The 20,032-nt window shown below is 41.5% G+C and overlaps 1 protein-coding gene across 1 annotated transcript in view; it reads right to left on the bottom strand.

Annotated features, from left to right (window-relative positions):
* The window catches only part of ift88 (intraflagellar transport 88 homolog), a 180,338-nt gene that overhangs the window by 41,985 nt on the left and 118,321 nt on the right, over window positions 1–20,032 (bottom strand). The window contains 4 exon segments of the mRNA XM_085999163.1: window positions 3,277–3,385; window positions 5,279–5,465; window positions 6,355–6,441; window positions 15,523–15,622. Of these exon segments, the coding sequence (XP_085855289.1) occupies window positions 3,277–3,385; window positions 5,279–5,465; window positions 6,355–6,441; window positions 15,523–15,622 (483 nt within the window).

The raw sequence follows: 20,032 nt of genomic DNA, 5'->3' as shown, positions 1-20,032 counted from the left end.
AAAACTGCAGCAAGTAGCCTCTTCTGTGAAATGTTTATTCAATAACTTCCTCATAGTGGCACTTCAGACACTGGTTAACACCATGGTCAAAAGACTGAAGATTGGATGTCATTTTAGGTGGCAAATATACAACAAATATCTGATTATGATCAGACATTAAGGTGCTTCCATGAGTATATGAATGGGCATTAAAATTATTTTTAGGGGCAGGATCCAAGTCCTAAGGTGGACCACCATGTCTTGAAGTCAGGAAGTAAAAATATTTCTATTTATCCACACTGATAATTGGTTGTAGTAGTCTACAATTCAGTTCACTTCAGTTCCATTAAAAGAATGTGGACTCTTAGCCTTCCCTATGCAGGCAAATTGCAGCTTGTAAGTTGCAGCAAAGGAATGTGATCTGGTCCTTCTCTTGTGCCCTGGAACAGCAGCTTCTTGTATAAGAGTCTTGTTTGGAAGACATCTCTCCAGTACACACCACACAGCTTTGCCAATCATAGGCTGAATTTTGCCGGCACTCAGAGGGCGAGTTCGGAGGCGGGTCAGCTGTCAAAATAGCAAAGATTGACAGCGGGTAGGGAACCCGCTCAACCTGCCTCCACGTGAGTCTCCCACGCTTGGTGTTGGGTCTGTCAGCGCTGAACGGACCCGACACCAAACGGCGGGGGAGGCAATTCACACCATTAAATGGGTTGTTAACATCCAATTAACTGTTATTTTAAGTCTACATTTCAATTCTACGTGCTCCCCCATGGGTTACCCACTGCTCGGGGAACACGTCAGCTCAGCATGTCGTGAGTGGATTCAGCATTGAATTATCTCATAACCTGACAGCTGCCAAAGTTGTATAAAAGATCCCATGTTACAGCTGTTCACTTTCAATGCTCAGAAACTGTTGGTTACTGCATTTGGAAGACATATTAAGCTTTCTGCAGCTTGCAAGTGTTTTGAGCCAACTCTCTATCCAGTGCCATTAACATTGGCTAAACCACTCAAGTGCCTACCTTTGTGAGTTGTTAGTTGGTATGCTTGCAGTAGGATGAGGGTGAGGGGTGGCTAGTGAAATGGGGAAGTGATAATGTAGTTGGAGAGGGATGGGTGGAGGTGCAAAGTAAGTTGGTGTGAGTAAAGATGTGCAGGAGTAGGGTAAGGAAGGCAGAGTGATGTGGATGTGATGAGTGGCACAGCAGGATGAGGTTGAGTTTGGCTTGACAGTAATGTTTTGTGATCTACTGAGATCACTGAAAGGCTTGTGCCACTGCAGCCTGGTCCTCCTGACGACATCCCTGCTTGTGACCTCCTATGCAATGTGCAACCAGGCTGCATTGATCTCCTGGGGAGGTCTCTTCTGCCCATGGGAAGGGAAGAGAACTTCCCTGCGTGCTGTGACTCCCTCCATAAGCATATGGAAGGAGTCACGGGACAGCTTGGGTGCAGCCGTCCACCTTTGTGCAGTGCTTGTCAGTGTTTACAGCACCTCAATGCTGTGGAACACTGACAGCAGAACTGTCAAAATCAATTTGGACATGGTCCCTTTAAAGAAACTGGCTGATGACGCATCATTAAATGACGTCATCAGACCCGCTTCCTTTTAATTGGCCGGGAACCTCGCAGGGCGGGCTTAACAAGCTCTATTAATATAAAATCACTTGGAGAGTGCGGGCTGCAGTAGGACCGCGACACTGACCGCCCTGGACCTGCCTTGGTCGGCGAAATGGCGGCCTATATGTTCAGTCACCTGTTCCTCCCAAGCATGCTACATTTACCATACATCATGGCCCTGAATTTGCTGTCAGTATGGCAGCATATGACATCATGCTGCCTTTGAAATTGACAAGTTTGGGAAGCGCATGCACTAAATTTCGATCTTGTGATGTCAAGTTCCGACTGCGCATCAGCTTCGCTGCACGTTTCACCTACCCATTCAAATCAACGAGCTGGTGAAAAGTTGGGCTAATTGCCCACCTACTGCACATTAATTACCCTGAAAATATTTACGTCTGGTGCAAACAGGCCTGTTGCACAGCATAAGGGGAGGGTGGATGAGAAAATTGTATTAGTTTATGCTACAGCCCATAACAATAAGGCACTGGTTCATGTCTGAGCGGTTACAAACTTTGAAAGAAACTTTCATTTGTTTGAGTTTGAAAACAGGGTCTTTTTGTGTCACCATCTTTGCTTCCCAAAAGCCTTTTGTAGTTTCGGTTTAATTCCCAACTTCTATTTAGATAGGATTTAATTTCCTTTCATGATTTCCTTATGTTATCAGAAATTTACACTCTTGATTTTAGATTATTTAAATTAATCAAAAGTTAGTTACTCTAACAGAGGAGAAACAATTTTGATAGGACTGTAAGACTGTAATTATAGGTTTGTATATGATAATCTTGGTTTGTGTATTAAATGCTATTGCAATGATCATAATTTATTAATAGAATAGCATTTCTGGCTGCTAAATTATTTTAAATGAGTTGTGGGCAAATCAGCAATCGCCTCGGTTTCCTGATTGGTCAAGAGTCAGGAAGTAAAACGAGCACCGTCCCATGTAATCCCAGGTTCGCATAAAAAGCACGAACCTTCTGGAGCTGGCAGCTCCCACCTCCCTTTTGCTGCTGGGTTTCCTGAGCCCTGGCAACCTAGCAGGCAGCAGTTAAATTTAAATCAGGCTCCCAATTGTGGGAGCCTGATTTAAATATGATAATGAAGTTTCTCACCCCTCCAAGATGGAGCATTCACATGCCTCGCAACCCGCCACCATAAAAACAGCAATGGGCACGTACGTGTTCCTTTTTAAAGGGTTTAACCTCCCCTCCCCCGCCCGTCATGGGGGGGGGGGGGTGGACATTTAATATCGAGGCCAATGTTTCCGCAGATTCATTTTGAATTTACCCCTCTTCAACGCAGGCCTTGACCTCTGGTTCTACTGTTCTGGACAAGGTAAAACATAGTTCCAACAGATTATCTAGTCATTATCTCATTGCTGTTTGTGGGACCTTGCTGTGCACATGTTAACTGCTGCATTTCCCTACATTACAACAGTGACTACACTTCAAAAAGCACTTAATTGGCTGTAAAGTGCTTTGAGACATCCTGAGGTCATGAAAGGCACTATGTAAATGCAAGTTCTTTCTTACTACAGTAGGCAATGCGTTTACCCACTAAGCCATCAGGAAAGTTACAAGGTTTTTCCAAAATATTAATGCAAACATCACTTAGTAAAAATTCTATAGCTGTTCAAATGAAATATCTACAGTCTCAAAGTTTTGGAAAGGATACAGACTTGCAATCTGGTGCATAACTTGAGCACTGTTCCTCATGATTGCATGGAGCTTCAAGAAACAATCCAAAGCCTCCTCCAGTCTATTCAACTTTTTGTAAGTAAGACCTGAATTTAAAAAGTACAAGAATGTAAAGCAGTAGCGAAATGGCAAAGTGTGTTGGAGCACTATTGCATGGTACCATGGAATGGTGAGATATTGCAGTAATATTAGTCTTCATGAAGAATGAGAGCAAATGATCTGAACCTATCTTGTGATGATGATTTGTGCCTGTATGCCCTCTCACCATAAAGTTCCTAATCTTAACTGCATCATTTTTGAAAGGTGCAGAGCAAACAGCATGTGATTTTCTGCAGAGAGAGAGAGAATGATGCATGGGTCACTTACAGACACCTCCTAGAGATCATTCACAGCTGCACGAGTGGAAGTCTGAGAGCAAGTCACCTTCCCTTCCTATTAGGGAAGGATGGGCTATGACACAGGAGACGACCCAGTTGGTGAAAAGGGAGGAAAAAAAATCGAGGGCTATCCTCAAAATTACATTATCATGTTATAACCATTATAGTCAGCGACTATGGACGATTGAGAAGTCTGCAAGACTGGCTCTCTGATTTTCCGCCTGCGACCATGCAGAAGTATCAGCCCTTCACTTCCCAGATGGCTTGGTACTTTATTACCAGAGGAAACTGTGGGAGCAAACTTGCATCCTATCACTCTGTGCATTTGTGTGTCAGCATTTCTGTGTTGCCCAATTTTCTAACATCTAAATTTGTTGACATTTATATTCTTATGTAGTATATCTGTGGTTTAACACTTGTTTTGATATAGACAGGACCCAATTTGTTTTTTTATTTAAAAAGTGCAATATGACCTGATTGCTGGTGCATACAGTTGAAATAGGATTTTCACCAGGTCCATGTTATGCATTCCTAATGGTGACAGTTGATAGGAAAAAATGACATGCAAGGTAAAGGAGCCTCCACATTAATGACAGACTTACTGATACTTATTCACATTTACAAATGAACACTGTGATCAGATTCTAGATCCAGTCATTTTGGCTTAAGAATCTCAAACACAAATAAACATCAATAAAACACGTGTCATGGAGAAACTCAAATAATTACATGTCTATAGTGTGCCTAGGTCAGATGGAACACAGTCTCAAAACTTCAAGAAAATTAATCAGAGAATTAAGAGGAACTCTGGCAAATATTTTAGGAGCTTCATAAACAGTGAAGTTACAGAACGACTGGAGGATGGTAAATATCCCGATAGTCAAAAAGGAACTGAAATGTGAACCTGCAAATTACCAACCAACTAGACTAACATCTGTAGTAGGAAAAATGCATGAGGTCATTCTATGGAATAAAATAAATTCTCATCTAGAGAGTGCAGAAGCCATTGAGGTAGTTGATTTAGAAGCAATGGGTCATGCTTTACTGCCCAGCTGGAATTCTTTGAGGAGGTAACGAAACTAATGGATGAGGGCTATCAGTAGATACATTATAACTTGGATTTTCAGAAGCTATTTGATAATAGGGAGTAGAAGATGATAAATGAAAAAAGTTTCATCTGGGGTCAATGGGGACAGATCTGCATTGGTCTGTCCTGGGTCCCTTGTTATTCACATTATTCATAAATGGCTTGGAGGAGAGTATATTTTGCATTCTTTCAACAATTTTTGCTTTTCACAATATTTTAAAATTTGCTCTAATGTATACTAAGCTATATGCCCAGGTGACAAAATATGAGGAAGATAAATAAGATGCAAAAAGATTTGAACGAATTAAGCAGATGGGCATGTGATCAGCAGAAAAAAATAAGCTCTGGATGCATGAAATCACAGAACAATTCTAAATACATAATGTTCACTGAGTAAACTAAAGGTCAGGCATTCTTGCCATAAGAATGGTACTAAAATATTAAAGGATGAATACTGAGAAGTCATAAGGTTTCCCATTCAGAGTAAGTGAAATATAAATTAAATTACAACTCACCCAAGTTATAGAGCGCCTCGGTAAAAGAAGAATCATTTCGCAGGGCTTCCTTATAAAACTCAGCTGCTTTCTCATAGTCACCACGTGCAAAAACACAGTTTCCTTTATTTGTCAGTGCTGCTGGATTATATCGATCAGCATTCATAGCGAGATCTGCGTATCGGTCTGCAAGTCCAAAATCATTTTCCTGCACAAATCCAATGAAAATGAATCCCGCTTTGCATAGCCAACTTTTTGTATTTTCTTCCCCGCTTCAATTACAGGAGATTCACCGCAGCATTGTTTCAAACATAGGACATTCATAAAAAAGTAAAATTTAGCACTAGTCACAATAGCAAAATAAATGCAGGTGCGAAACTTGCTAATTACAGATCATGCCAATTCAAAGCTTTATTTATTAGATTTCCAACCAAAGTGCTCAAAGTTAAATTAAGGCTTTTCAGCTATTTACACGCAGTACCCTACACTGAGCTACTCCCACTAGCTCTTGGCTAGGCTTAACATGAGACACCAATTCCTCCCAACACAAGTATACTTCCTGCAAGACGCAGATTATTCCACTCTCTTTGCTCAATGATGTTGGGGAAGGCAACGCTGAAAGCCTGAAGGTGGAAAAATATAAATAAAAAGATTCTGGACTCATTACCAACCTCTTCAGTTGGGAAGGTGTGTTCCATTTTGTAATATCTGAATCTTCAGTTTTGTTTTGTTTTTATAGAAAAACATTAAAAATTTATAAATACATCAAGAATTGAATTTGGGATCTTCCTTGTCTATGTGGATCAGTACAATACCAGGTGGTGCATTTAGTCACTGAGCCAATAGGGGAGCCAACTGGGAGCATAAAATAGTTTTAATAAAATAACACTGACTGGTCCACTGTGATTTTATTTGGTCAGTGAATTAAAAAACTATAATACACTGGCTCGTAAATGTGGAATTGCAAGAACCATGCATAAATGTTTCAGTATCATATGAACCGTGGAAAAAACATTTCAAATCTGACACGCATGTGTACTGTGCCTAATTAGAATATGCCATAATTCTAACATATTTCAATATTCTTCAACACTTACCAAAAAGTAAAGGAAAGAGAGATTTGTTGCAGCTGCACTCTTAACCCTGCTATCCTTCTTCTCAAACATTTTCAGAGTCTCCACAGCCTACAAAACAAAAGTGGCAATATATTAATGTATTTATCTTTCAAAAAACTGCTTAAAGCTAAAATATGAGAAACCTGGTCTGATAATTAAAAAGATTAATTTTATTTCTGATCAAAGAATAATCCCAGAATTCCATCAATGTGAAATAAAACAATCTTAGTGCTAAAAAAAAAAAGCTTAATACATAAATTAAATACAGGACTGCATTAGAATAGGGATGAAAGCACACATTTGTAAGATTACATAAATTTAAAACTATGATATCAATATTATCAAATATAACAGCACACATAGAACTGGTCAGTTTACAGCTCTTGAAAGAATATTCTAAGCCCATCGATAACATAGTTTAAACTCTGCTTGTATGCTTCCATGTTCCTCTTCCCCCTCCCACCCCAATCTATAAAAATAGGCAGTCGCCAGCTACTTTTTTGAATGTTAGCTACCTACCAACAGAGTTTTCTGTTAGTAAACTAAAATGAGAAGGAAGATAGTCATTGACTAAAATGACTGGCCTTGAGATTGTGCTCTGGGAAACAAGCAAACAAAAGCTTAATGCATTTGTCTGAAATGCATGTCTTTGCTACTTTGTCTGGGGCATAAATCCATTTAAAATGGCTTAGCGCTACTGCTAAAATACCAGAGGCAATTATTAAGCATCCATACATCCATATGATTGGAGCATTACTACATGACCGAAACAAAAATATGACTAAATTATGGGAACAAAAGGCTAGAATAAAACGAAATTTCTTGTCAAGGCTATAAATAAAATAAAAGTAAAACTTGAGATCCAAAAACAAGAGTAAAAAGCTTAAAATGATTTCTAGGACTGAAACAATACTGCTACAGATGTTAAATATGACATTTTATGGAGTCTATCTGGGTGGATGGCATAGATCCTTAGGATATAATTTGAGTTAATCCTGAGTTGGGTTACCTGATAGCTCTTGAATGATGATTCAGTTATGGTCAGCACCATGAGAAAGATATAAATTACAGTCCACAGGTCTGCTTGCATTTTATTAACTAAGTAAATACAACTGACATGCTGTTTCTACCTATGCCTTCTTAGTTTACTGGCAAAATAAATTCATTAAAAAAGGACAAACCACATCAGAAACCGCTTTGCCTGCTATTAAATTAGTGTCACATTCACTTTCTATAAGATTTTATACTTACTGTACACAACGGAAATGAGGAGAGACAATTTAGCTGAAAGCCAGTACTAAGTTGAGTACTCTTCCGCCAACTGGAGTATGCTCACCGCTCCAAGCGTATTTAAATCAAAACTGGCCCAGCAAACATAATAGAGAAGTGCCACGGCAACTGAACATGATTTGAAAGCTCCTTAAATCAGGATAATGGCTAAAGATTTTTAGTACTATCAACTCAACTCGTTCTACTTTCTGGTCTAGTTGAGAATGTCATAAAATGCTTCCTAATATCCACTTTGAATCCCTTTGGGTTTCAATAAAATAAAGCATTCACAGTATGAATAGAGACTGACTGCCACTGATTTAACAAAAAACCCCAAAGTATAAAATCACAGTGAAGTGGTATTTATACCCACCTTGTCATACTGTGAGGTCAAACAGAAAAATAGATGAAGATCAAAGTGGTAGCAGAAAAAAAAGGAAAAGAGTGATAAAGGAAATATAATAGAAATAACACGTTTTATTAAACATGTACCCAATAAAAGCACAGGTAACACACTGCAAGCAGCTGCTACCAGGTGGGAAAGAAAAAATATGAAAACAAAAATGTGTATACATACAGGACTTACCAACTATATTAATACAGAGTTTAAGATTAATACGAGGTTATCACTAATACTTTTTTTTTTTTTTACATTGATAGGTTCTTATCACTTATGATGCTACAGTTTGTACAGTGATCTAAATTTTAACAGTGAGATAGGGTGTGCATATGTCCGGAAACATAGAACATATAAGGAACTGGGGTGGTGCACTAGGCTTTCACTTCTGGGACTTGGGTTCAAATCCAGCCCATATTGATGGTATGAAGTCTCTGGGGGAGAAATTCGGTTGGTTAGCGCCTCCCATTATCGCCTGGGGCGGGGGGGGGGAGATAACAGGGCGCTAATGACTTACCGGCTGGGCATGGCGAGATGAACGACACCCGCTAACTTGGTTGTGAGGTTTGCGGCAGCAGTAACACTTTGTGCCACGATCTCCTGCGCCCGGAGATCGTGACATCATTGCCGTGCGCATCGCCCCGGTAGCGCCACGGACTTGAACTTTGGTTCCGCACCCGGCAGCATCGCTGGGCGACAACACCGACAGCTGCAGGAGGCGTTGTTTGGGAGGCCGGGAGCTTCGGAGGCACAAATAAAAGGGGATGTTGGTGTGGGTTGGAGAAAAATTTTAACAACGCTTCAAGTGATTTTTTTCGATTGCTCCTGGGCCACAATCGATCAGCCCGGCAATCTGCTGGAGTGTATGGGGCTGATCGGGCTGGATTGCGGGTGACGTCGGGGACCAGCTAACTGGTCCCAATGCAGAGCTTGCAGCGATAGCCCTTCCCTTTTAGTGAGGGAAGGAGCCTCGGGACATTGTGCAGCGCTGCACCACTATCGCCCCGCCTGCATCCTTTAGCGCTCCAGGAAGGAAGTGGAGCACTTGAGTTAGCGCTCCACTTCCTTCCTGGAGCACAAACACTAAATTTTGCAAAAGCTTGGAATCATTAGCGCCTGGCACTAAGTTTCCCAGCTTTCAAAAGTTAGCGCCCCAAACGAGGCAATACTGAATTTCTCCACCTCTGCCTTCTGGCTGTAGGGGTCTTAATGAAATGAGTTTAACAGTCTCAATTTAGATCCTAATAAACATAAGCCAACAGCACAGAACTGCCCCTAATTTGGCAATATTGGTACTAAATTGACACTCTTACTCAGAAAATCGCACACCCTTTATAGAACCGGCCTAATTTTCATTCTGTTAAAATTAATGTAATGAAAATCAGACAGGTTCTGTAAAGGATAGGCAATCCACCTTGCCAGATTACTGCCCAGGTAGTGGACAAAAGTGTACTCCTGGGTGTGCGTAGCTAAGTGTTCCATTTCTTAGCACTAGTTTCTAATGTCGCATGAGAACAAAAATTGTCAACACACATGAAAAGATATTGTAAAAAGGCTGTATACTCACAAAAGTCATTGTAAAAAGGCAGAGCTGGCTTGACTTGGTAACAGCAAGCTCGCCTCCAAGTGAGAGGTTTAAATCTCACTGCAGGCCTTGAGCACATATCCAAGGTGACACTTCAGTGCAGTACTGAGGGAGTGCTAAATTGTTAGAGCTGCAGTCTTTCAGATAAGGCTTTAAACGTTTGCCTGTTCAGGTGGACATAAAAGATCCTGTGACATAGAAACCACCCGATTTTCCTTTCCATTGAAATCATTGGAAATGAAAACCAACAATTTATATAATGGGCAGCTGATCCACAACGCCAGTTTTATGCCCGGGCAGCAAGTTGAAAATCTACCACTATGTGTTTCTGGATTTGTACTGGTAACATATAAGTCCCAGATACAAGCGCAGTTAAGTAACTATAACTGTGAAATTTTAGTTGCGCCACGGGAAGGTGCACTAGGGTTACTTCTACATGTGCTTCTCCTGTATTTTAATAAGCGATGTAACATAAACTCTATTAAAATTCTTAGCGACCTTCTCTTACAGATTTATTTCCATGGCTATGCCCTTGTGTATATTTTAATAAGTAATGTAACATATACAATAAGCTATTTTCTATAATTATACTATCACCACAATGTTAAAAATAAACAAATGATCGTCAACATTTTCAGCAATGGTTTGCAAAAACTCATTTTTAACAGTCTACTTTAACTGATACTTAACCATAAAAGTCATTGTGACTGAATTATAAACATGGAACCTTTCCTTTGTACCTAAGCAATTAGATGAAAGGGACACTCCAGGATAAGCTGAAGTATGAAACCATAAATGCTAACCTAAAAAACTAGCAACAGCTTACATAAACCAGACACAGCTCAAAAAGCTGACAACTCAAGAACAGTCCTAACACGTGAAAATAAGTAGTTACACGGGCTTTGTAACTTAAGTGGTAAGTATACAGAATATTCCTTCAATGAATTAGAGGAGTAACAAACAAATATACATGAAAGCTTAAAGGAAAAATCCAAATGTTGAAGGCATAAAATTAGTGGTGCTTTCTGGTTATTTTAAACTACTTCTATACTTCAAAAATTGATAGATTTTTAAACAAATAAAAAAAAACAAAGTGACTTTAAAGTTCCCGCAACAGTAATTCTCCCACTTTTAACCACCCACCCCCACATCAAATGCCCCAAATCATCAAAGCACTCTACCCCCTCTGGACTCAGTTCATGATGTTCTGTCCAACTCCCTACTCTTTCATGGAGATATTCTCAACTCTTACAACACTCCCATTTTGCACTGGCACTACACCCCCTCTCCAACCCAGTTAAGCTGGCAGTCTTCTTCCACTCTCTCGTTCATGCTGACACTTTCCCTTCCCACTCCCTCTCAACTAACACTGGCACTTGCCTCTCTTCACCACCCCAAAGTGCCATTCCCAGCTTCTCCCATCTTTCCCCCACCAAAGCACTGATCCCATTCTACCCCCCCCTCTCTCTTCCCTTTATTACCACCTATTTCCCCTTATTGCCATCCATTTCCCTCTCTCTCTCCCCATCATTTCCCTCTTCTTTCTCACTTTCATTGCTAATGATTTCCCCTTCATTGCCATCCATTTTCTCCTTTCATTTTCAGCCATTTCACAAGATAGTTACAGATAAGGAAGGGCATTAGCTAAGATCATAAAATACTCATTGCAGCATCCAATTGTTTCTTCAATGATTCCAGGACTTTTGTCTCCACTACTCTTTCCAGAAGTCTGTTCCATACATTGATCAATCTTTGTGACAAGAAGAAATTCCCAATATCAGTCCTAAATTGACCTTTTTCTAGAAAGAACTTGTATCCCTTTGTTGTACTCTTGCAATTTAACTTAAACATACGGACGGAAAAAGACCGGCTGGTCCATCAATTCTGTCCCATTCAGCCATGTTGCAATGCCGGCCACATATTCCCCACCCTTCAGCTGCCATGTAATCTCCTGGGAGAGGCAAAACACTAAATAAAAAAAAACCCTAGCCCAATTTGGGGAAAAAGAATTCTGGGAAATTCCTCTCTAACCCCCAAAGGCAATAGAAAATGAGGTCCAGGAAATAAAAATGACCACAATGTTTGTTTCCCAACATCCCTACTATTTCTTGTATGCAACAGTATCAGCTTCCTCCAAGAACTGCCCAGCTCCCTTTGGAATGTTTGCAGCTAATCCATATCGACTGCAGGAGATGGCAATTTATTCCAAAGGTCAATAATCCACTGGGAAAAGTAAAACCTCCTAACATCTAACCTGGCTTACGCAACTTGTACGCATGTCCCTTGATTCTCCCTAACTTAACTAATTAAAATAATCTACACCGTCGAGAGTTTTCATTATTTTAAATGCTTCAATCAAGTCTCCCCAAATTTTACACTTTTCTAAAGAAGCCCAGCGTAACGTGATAGCTAAGGTTTTTAGAATAGGTATTAATCTAGTGTAATACTTCTGAACCTTTTCTAGGGACTCTATATCCTCACCATGTTAGGGAACCAGAACTGGACACAGTAAAGTAATATCCAGTTTTAAGTTTTCCCTTCGCTTAACTATTTTATACACATTTGCTTTCTTTCATTTTCATCAATTTGTCCCCTTTCTTTGCCATCCATCTTTCTATTTGTTCATGGGATATGGGAGTCACTGCCAAGGTTGCATTTATTGTCCATCCCTTGTTGTCCTGAAAAGGTGATGGTGAGCCTTCTGCTTGAACCACCACAGTTCTTGTGTTGATGGTGGTCCCATGATGGTGTTAAGCAGGGATTTCCAGAATTTTGTCCCAACAATGATGAGAGAATGGTGAGTTATGTTTGTCAGGATGGTGTATAATTTGGAGATTTTGGTGGTAATGGTGCCCCCATGACATTGCTGCTCTTGTCCTTGGTGATAGAGATTGTGGGGCTGAGATGTTGGGGCATTGTTGAAGAAAGCTTAGTGAGCTGCTGTAGTGCATCCTGTAAATAGTACATATTGCAGCCAGTGTGCTGGTGGTTGTGCAGGGGAATGCTGAGCTCAGTGGTGGGGCACCAATTAAATTAGCTGCTTTGATGGTTTCAAGATTTGAGTGTTGTTGCGGCTGCACTTATTCAGAGTCGGAAGAATGGAGAGTTTGGTGGGGTGGTTATCCAGCTGGATGAGGTTTCACAGATGGGGAGGGCCGATGCCATGAAGCGATTTAAACACGAGGATGATAATCTTAAATTGGAGCTAATGCAGGTCAGTAAGGAAAGGGGGATAGGTGAGCAGGACCTGGTGTGGGATAGGCTGAAGTTTACATTGAATGGAGGATCAGAGGTCAGAGAGAGCATTAGAGCAGTCGAGTCTAGAGGCGGCAAAGCATGGATAAGGGTTTCAACAAATAATGGAATGAGGTAGGGGCAGAGGTGGGCAAAATTACGGATGTGGAAGTAGGCAGTCTTTGTGATGCAAAGGATATGGGGTTGGGAGTTCAGCTTGGGGTCGAATAGGATGCTGAGGTTATAAACAGTTTGGTTCAGCCTAAGACAATGGCCAGAGATGCAATGGAATCATTGGCGAGGGTATGGAGTTTGTTGTGGGAGCCGAAGATAATAGCTTCAGCCTTCCCAAGGTTTAAATGGAAGAAATCGCAGCTCTTCCAGGACTGGATGTTGGACAAGTGGGCTAACAACAAAAGCACTGGAGGAATAAAAAGAAATGGTGAAAAGTTAGGGCTGAGTGTCCATGTGGTAGCTAACCTAGGGGGAAAAATTCAGTTGTTTGCGCCTCCCGTTAGTGCCTTAAGAGTGCGCTAATGGGGCGCAAAGCAACTTGCGCCCGGGCGCGGCGATGTTTGTGCCGCTCGCGAAATTAACTAGACATTTTGTGGCGGCACTAAAAACTACCGCCATGATCTCCTGCGCCGGCAGATTGTGACGTCAGTCGAGTGCGCAACGCCCCGGACCGGATATTGAGTGGCGCCCCCTGCCTTACCGCCTGCCGCTAGCAACGACAGGTTGAGGGGAGCGTTATGCTGTCAGAAAGGGACTAGGGGAGCGCTATTTAAAGGCAACCGCTTCCTGCCTTTTTTTGTCGGTGACATTTTTGCACCACGCATTCTGTGAGAGAGAGAGAGACTTCTGGAGAGATTCAATGCTGTGTGAAGGAGTTTTGAGTACTGAGCAGCACTTTGCAGGTTTATTTTGATTTGCCCTTCCTTGCTTCGCCAGCGCTCTGAGGTAGTGCCTCGCTCCTCGGCCTTTGCGCCTTAAGACAGGTGTGAAGCGCCTGATTTAGCGCTCCAATCACCTTCAGGGGCGATAAAAGCCAAGTTTGCTGTCAGAGGTGATAATTAGCGCCAGGCGCTAAACTTTGCGCACGGGCGATAATGGTGCCCCAAACGGGGTGATACTGAATTTTTCCCCCCTAGTGCCTACACATGATGTCACCAAGGAGCTATGTTTAGATGAAGGAAGGGAGGGGCCAAGGATAGATCCTTGGGGAATTCCAGAGGTAATGGTGCAGGGCAGGAAAAGAAGCCATTGTTGGAAAACCTCTGCTTATGATCAAATAGGTAAGAATGGAACAAGGGCAGTCCCACTGAGCTTGACAATGGAGGAGAAGCATTGGAAGAAGATAGTGTGGCTGACTGTGTCAAAAGCCAAGGAGGACAAGGAGCGATAATGCACCACGGTCAGTCATAGAGGATGTTATTTGTGACTTTGGTGCTATGGCAGGGAAGGAAACCTGATTGAAGTGATTCAAATGTGGAGTTGTGGGAGAGATTGGCACAGATTTGGGGAGTGACAACATGTTCCAGGACTTTAGAGAGGAAAAAAAGGCCTGAAAAAATGTGTTTGCACACAAGGTACCGAACCAATTAATATGCACAAGATTTGTTCATTTGTCCAGACAAACTAATAATTCTGTCCTGACAAACCAACAAATCTTGTACATACATTTGGTTTACCCACTTTATCAGATTGTCCAAACAAGCTGTATCTGCTATAAGTGGAGCTCACTGTAACACATGAAAAAGTAGTTCCAAGCAGCACTGGATCAGAAGGTAAGGTTAGGGAGAGCTTTGCATCTGGAGGGTGAACTTTTTTCAAAAGAAAAATGAGGAAGACCACAGCTACAGTAGATAATCTAACTTTCTTCTTCATTTGTTTAACTTCTACACACACACATAGGATTTTTTTTCTTTCTTTTACATAGGATTACACCAAAGTAATTTTTTACATTTGTCCAGCCTTTTTTTGCTGTACCCTTGTACTCTTTTCTGGCTGGATGATTTGTTGGCATGTAACAGTTGACATAGTTATCTGTTGTTGGCCAACAATAGAGACCAGATCTGAAGAACTTCTGATTCAGCTCCCAACCAATGAACTTAATCCCAAAAATAACAAAATGTATTCGGAATGTGGAATTGCAGCAATTGAAAACTAATGAAAATGCCAGGAAACCTTTCACAAACTTTTGAAAAGAATGTGCAAAAGCATGAGGCCACCATTAATAAAGTGAACCATAGATGGACAAATTAAAATGGAGATTTACATTTTCCAGCAGGAAATAGGAGGAAAAATACAACACCAGAGTAACTCTTTGTATGCAGTGGGCGCTGAGGTAAAACAAGCTTGCAAAGCGAGGTCTGATGAAGCACACCGGCAATGGTAATCTACCTTTCTCTTTGAAATGCTGATCAACCTGCTGGGCATTTCCTGCACTCTGATTTATGATTACATAGTTGTTGTGTGGGTTTTTTTTAAATTAAGAAACACAAGTGTAACTAAATTCTTGTATGGTAATTTTCCAATACTATTTTTCATTTGGATAGCATTATTGGATGTGTGTGGAGGTTAAATAAATAAGAATAAATTATGATCCATCTTTTGGAAGAGTTTACAAGTATCCAGCAGAAAAAACAGTGGTGTCCTGTGTTACCTGGTTAAAATCCCTTTGTCTCAGGTAAGTAATGGCTTTGTTAATTTCCAGGTCATTAGCCAGTTCAACATACTGGGAAGCCTTCACCATTTCCACACACCTGCAACAATTAACAATATCAAATATGAGTCATTTCTTAAAAGCCAGATTCTTTTCATGTTACATTTCAATTTACAAAGTTTTTGGGGCGAAGGAAGAGGGAGAACCAGGAGAGTTTGTACTAATCAAAGTGAAGATGTCAGTACAAGAGTGTGAAATACATTTCCATTTTTTAGATCTTACATCAGGATTAGCATTCCTGGGTTAGATGTACAGTAAGTTTCCCACTAAACCACAATGTGTCGCAACATCATCATGTCCCACATTAAACATCTGAGTAGCTTCTGGATGAGAATGCCAAACAAATGTCAAATTATGGCTAAGTTGTACTGTGGATAATCATCACAAAGCTGGTTGGCTCAACTTATTTCTTTAGACCTTTATAACCAAAGAGAGGAAATGTTTAGCCCAACAATCTAGTCTTTATTAAAACCCAAGATTATAAAATTAGATATCAGCTTTCTAACCCACTGTGATGCCCTGTTCCGAGTACAAATACTGAATGCATTGTTGTATTTTAATGCCCCAAAGTGAAACTGGAATACAAGTTCAAATGTGCACTATAGCCCTGATTCTGAGATACCAGCAAAATCAAGGTTGTGCTCAGCCGTGGAGATTTTGTAACTATGCTGGCAGTGGAGAGGCTCCCTGTACATGGAAAAGGTGTTCAAGGAGTCCTCCATGTTAGTAGGCTCAGAAATGCAAAAATTGGACAAGTCAGCAGCACCTAAAGGACAGCTGCTTGCTCTTTTTTTTTCTTTCTTTTATTTAAAACATCATCGACGAGAACATACGCGTGCAGAGCACAATGGATTAGCAGTCCATCGCCTTAACCGCTTGGCCACCTCGTCTGCTCTTAATGATTAATTAAGGAGTGCAGTAGCTGGTTGGAAGCAAACATTCCTTGCAAAAATGTGTGCAGTGACGGCTATGGGGAAGATTTCAGTGCTTAGCACTGATTTATTGGAGGACCTACTGCAGGAGGTGCAACAAAGGAGAGTGGCACTCTTTGGAACTAAAAGCCACCTGACTTTGAGAGAGGACCAAGCTGCCTAGGTGAAAGCCAAAGAGTGAGCTAATCCAGTCTCCCAGATCCATCAAACCTAGGAGCAAATGAAGAATAAGTTTACTGGTATCGGAAGCATTGCAACATAGGTGTATCCATTTTTGTACACATGCTTACATTTCATCAATAGAAGGTATGACACAAATGTAATTTCTGCCCTGCACCCTCAAGGAGATAGCACGCAAAGATAATTTACCCTTCCCCCAAACACTTCCATACAACAGAAGGTGGTGGGCACAGCTGCAGACATCCACAGTGATATCTTGCACATAGTATTTCAAAGTTCTGTTCACAAAGAGTACTGCCAACATAAACTCTATGTTAACTAGTTTGCAAAGTCATGGCCCTTTGATGGAGATTGTGAGATGCTGTTTGGGGTGTTCAGGTTGTTGCTATTATTTTTCTAAATGTGTTCTGCTTACAGGTCAATGCTGCGCATGATTACAGAGAGAGAGGACTAGGATAAGTGGGAGGCCTGCCATGTTAAAACAGCTAATGCACCCTTTTTGGCCGAGAAGCTGTGGAAGAGATTGGAGGAATGGTAACAAATATCCTCCATTTAGTAATCCCATACTCACTTTCTTAATCCTCAAGCAGTTGCATGAGGCACAACAAGCCTTATGATCTTGCCTCTCCTTGACAACATTGACTTGGGGATGTACTGTAAATCTTTTTCTTTTTCTCTTCCTAAAAGTTCTTCACAAGATGAAGCAGCTGCAAGTGACACCACAGACCCGAAAACATCACACCAGGTTGCGTCTCCATCCCTAGCATCAGCATAAATACTAGCATCACAAAGTGTTTAGGGAGTAGATCCAAGGAAGGTGCGCTGGATGAATTACAATTCACAAGTAAATAAGACCATATGGGGCTCAATTTTCATTGAGCCGTGGAGTCGGGCTTGGAGGCGTGCGGGGGGTTAAAATCGCAAAAACTGGCAGGCAGGACCCCACCCCCACCCCTGCCGCCTGGTTCCCGACTCTGAACAATTTTAACTCAGGCGTGTCTGATGGTCCTGACTCCGTCCTGCATCCAACAGGCGGGACTGGTCTTTAAGGCTCTTAATAACCACTAAATGGCCTCTATAATATCACAATATGATAGAATTCTTCATTAAGATGGAGAATGAAGTTGTTGACTCAGAGACTAGGGTCCTGAATTTAAATAAAGGAAACTACGATGGTCTGAGGCGCGCGTTGGGTAGGATTGATTGGGGAATATCACTCAAAGGGTTGACGGTGGATAGGCAATGGCAAACATTCAAAGACCGCATGGATGAACTACAGAATTTGTTCATCCCAGTTTGGCATAAAAATAAAACAAAAAAGGTGACTCAACCGTGGCTAACAAGGGAAATTAGGGATAGCATAAGATCCAAGGAGAGGACATATAAAATGGCCAGAAAAAGCAGTAAACCTGAGGATTGGGAGCAGTTTAGGATTCAACAAAGGAGGACAAAGGGATTAATTAAGAAGGGGAAAATAGAATATGAGAGTAAGCTTGCAGCGAACATAAAAACTGACTGTAAAAGCTTTTATAGATATGTGAAGAGAAAAAGATTGGTGAAGTCAAGCGTAGGTCCCTTGCAGTCAGAATCAGGGGAATTTATAATGGGGAACAAAGAAATGGCAGACCAATTAAATATATATTTTGGTTCTGTCTTCACAAAGGAGGACACAAATAACCTCCCAGAGATGTCGGGGAACATAGGGTCTGATGAAAGGGAGGAACTGAAAGAAATCAGTATTTGTAGGGAAATCTGGAACAGTACCCATGGATTGGAGGGTAGCTAATGTTACCACACTATTCAAAAAAGGTGGCAGAGAGAAAACGGGGAATTACAGACTGACATCTGTAGTGGCGAAAATGCTAGAGTCCATTATAAAAGATGTACAGTACTGTAATAGCAGAGCACTTGGAAAACAGTGACAGAATCAGACAAAGTCAACATGGATTTACAAAGGGTAAATCGTGCTTGACTAATCTACTGGAATTTTTTGAGGATGTAACTGGTAAAATAGATAAGGGAGAACCAGTGGATGTGGTGTATTTGGACTTTCAGAAGGCTTTCGATAAGGTCCCGCATAAGAGATTAGCGTGTAAAGTTAGGGCACATGGGATTGGGGGCAAGGTACTGACTTGGTTGGCAGACAGAAAGCAAAGAGTTGGAATAAACGGGTCTTTTTCTGAGTGGCAGGCAGTGACTAGTGGGGTACCGCAGCGATCATCTTTGGACCCCAGCTATTCCCAATATATATTAATGATCTAGAGAAGGGAACTAGATGTAATATCTCCAAATTTGCAGATGACACAAAGCTGGGTGGGCGTGTGTGCTGTGAGGAGGATGCCGAGAAACTCCAGTATGATTTGGACAGGTTGGGTGATTGGGCAGAAGCATGGCAGATGCAATATAACGTGGATAAATGTGAGGTTATCCACTTTGGTAGCAAAAACAGGAAGGCAGATTATTATCTGAATGGCAATAGATTGGGAGAAGGGGAAATGCAACGAGACCTGGGTGTCCTTGTGCACCAGTCGCTGAAGGTAAGCATGCAGGTGCAGCAGGCGGTTAAGAAGGCAAATGGTATGTTGGCCTTCGTAGCGAGAGGGTTTGAGTACAGGAACAAGGATGTCTTGCTGCAGTTGTACAGGGCCTTGGTGAGACCACATCTGGAGTATTGTGTGCAGTTTTGGTCGCCTTATCTGAGGAAGGATGTTCTTGCCATGGAAGGAGTTCAGCGAAGATTCACCAGGCTGATACCTGGGATGGCAGGAATGACATATGGGGAGAGATTGGATCGATTGGGCTTGTACTCGCTGGAGTTTAGAAGAATGAGAGGGGATCTCATCAAAACTTATAAAATTCTAACAGGACTAGACAGACTAGATGCTGGAAGGATGTTCCCGATGGTCAGGGAGTCCAGAACCAGGGGTCACAGTCTAAGGATAAGGGGTAGGCCATTTAGGACAGAAATGAGGAGGAATTTCTTCACCTAGAGAGTGGTGAACCTGTGGAATTCTCTACCACAGAAGGCAGTAGAGGCCAATTCATTAAATATATTCAAGAAGGAGTTGGATATATTTCTCAAGGCTAAAGGGATCAAGGGGTATGGGGAGAAAGCAGGGACCGGGTACTAAATTTGGATGATCAGCCATGATCGCATTGAATGGCGGAGCAGGCTCGAGGGGCCGAATGGCCTACTCCTGCTCTTATCTTCTATGTTTCTATAATCCTATTTTAACAGGCCCTTGCAAATTCAACCCTTTTCCCACGTAAAACACGCCTGGTGGGAAACACAAATGTGAAACCTGGCGGGAGCACTATTGGATTGCTGACTATCAACT

This window comes from Somniosus microcephalus, chromosome 10 (genome assembly GCF_052327205.1).
Source record: "Somniosus microcephalus isolate GS21.2 chromosome 10, FLI_Smic_1.0, whole genome shotgun sequence".
Lineage (NCBI taxonomy): Eukaryota > Metazoa > Chordata > Chondrichthyes > Squaliformes > Somniosidae > Somniosus > Somniosus microcephalus.
The sequence above is the reverse complement of the archived record's forward strand: the minus strand, read 5'-3'. Positions and strand labels throughout refer to the sequence as shown.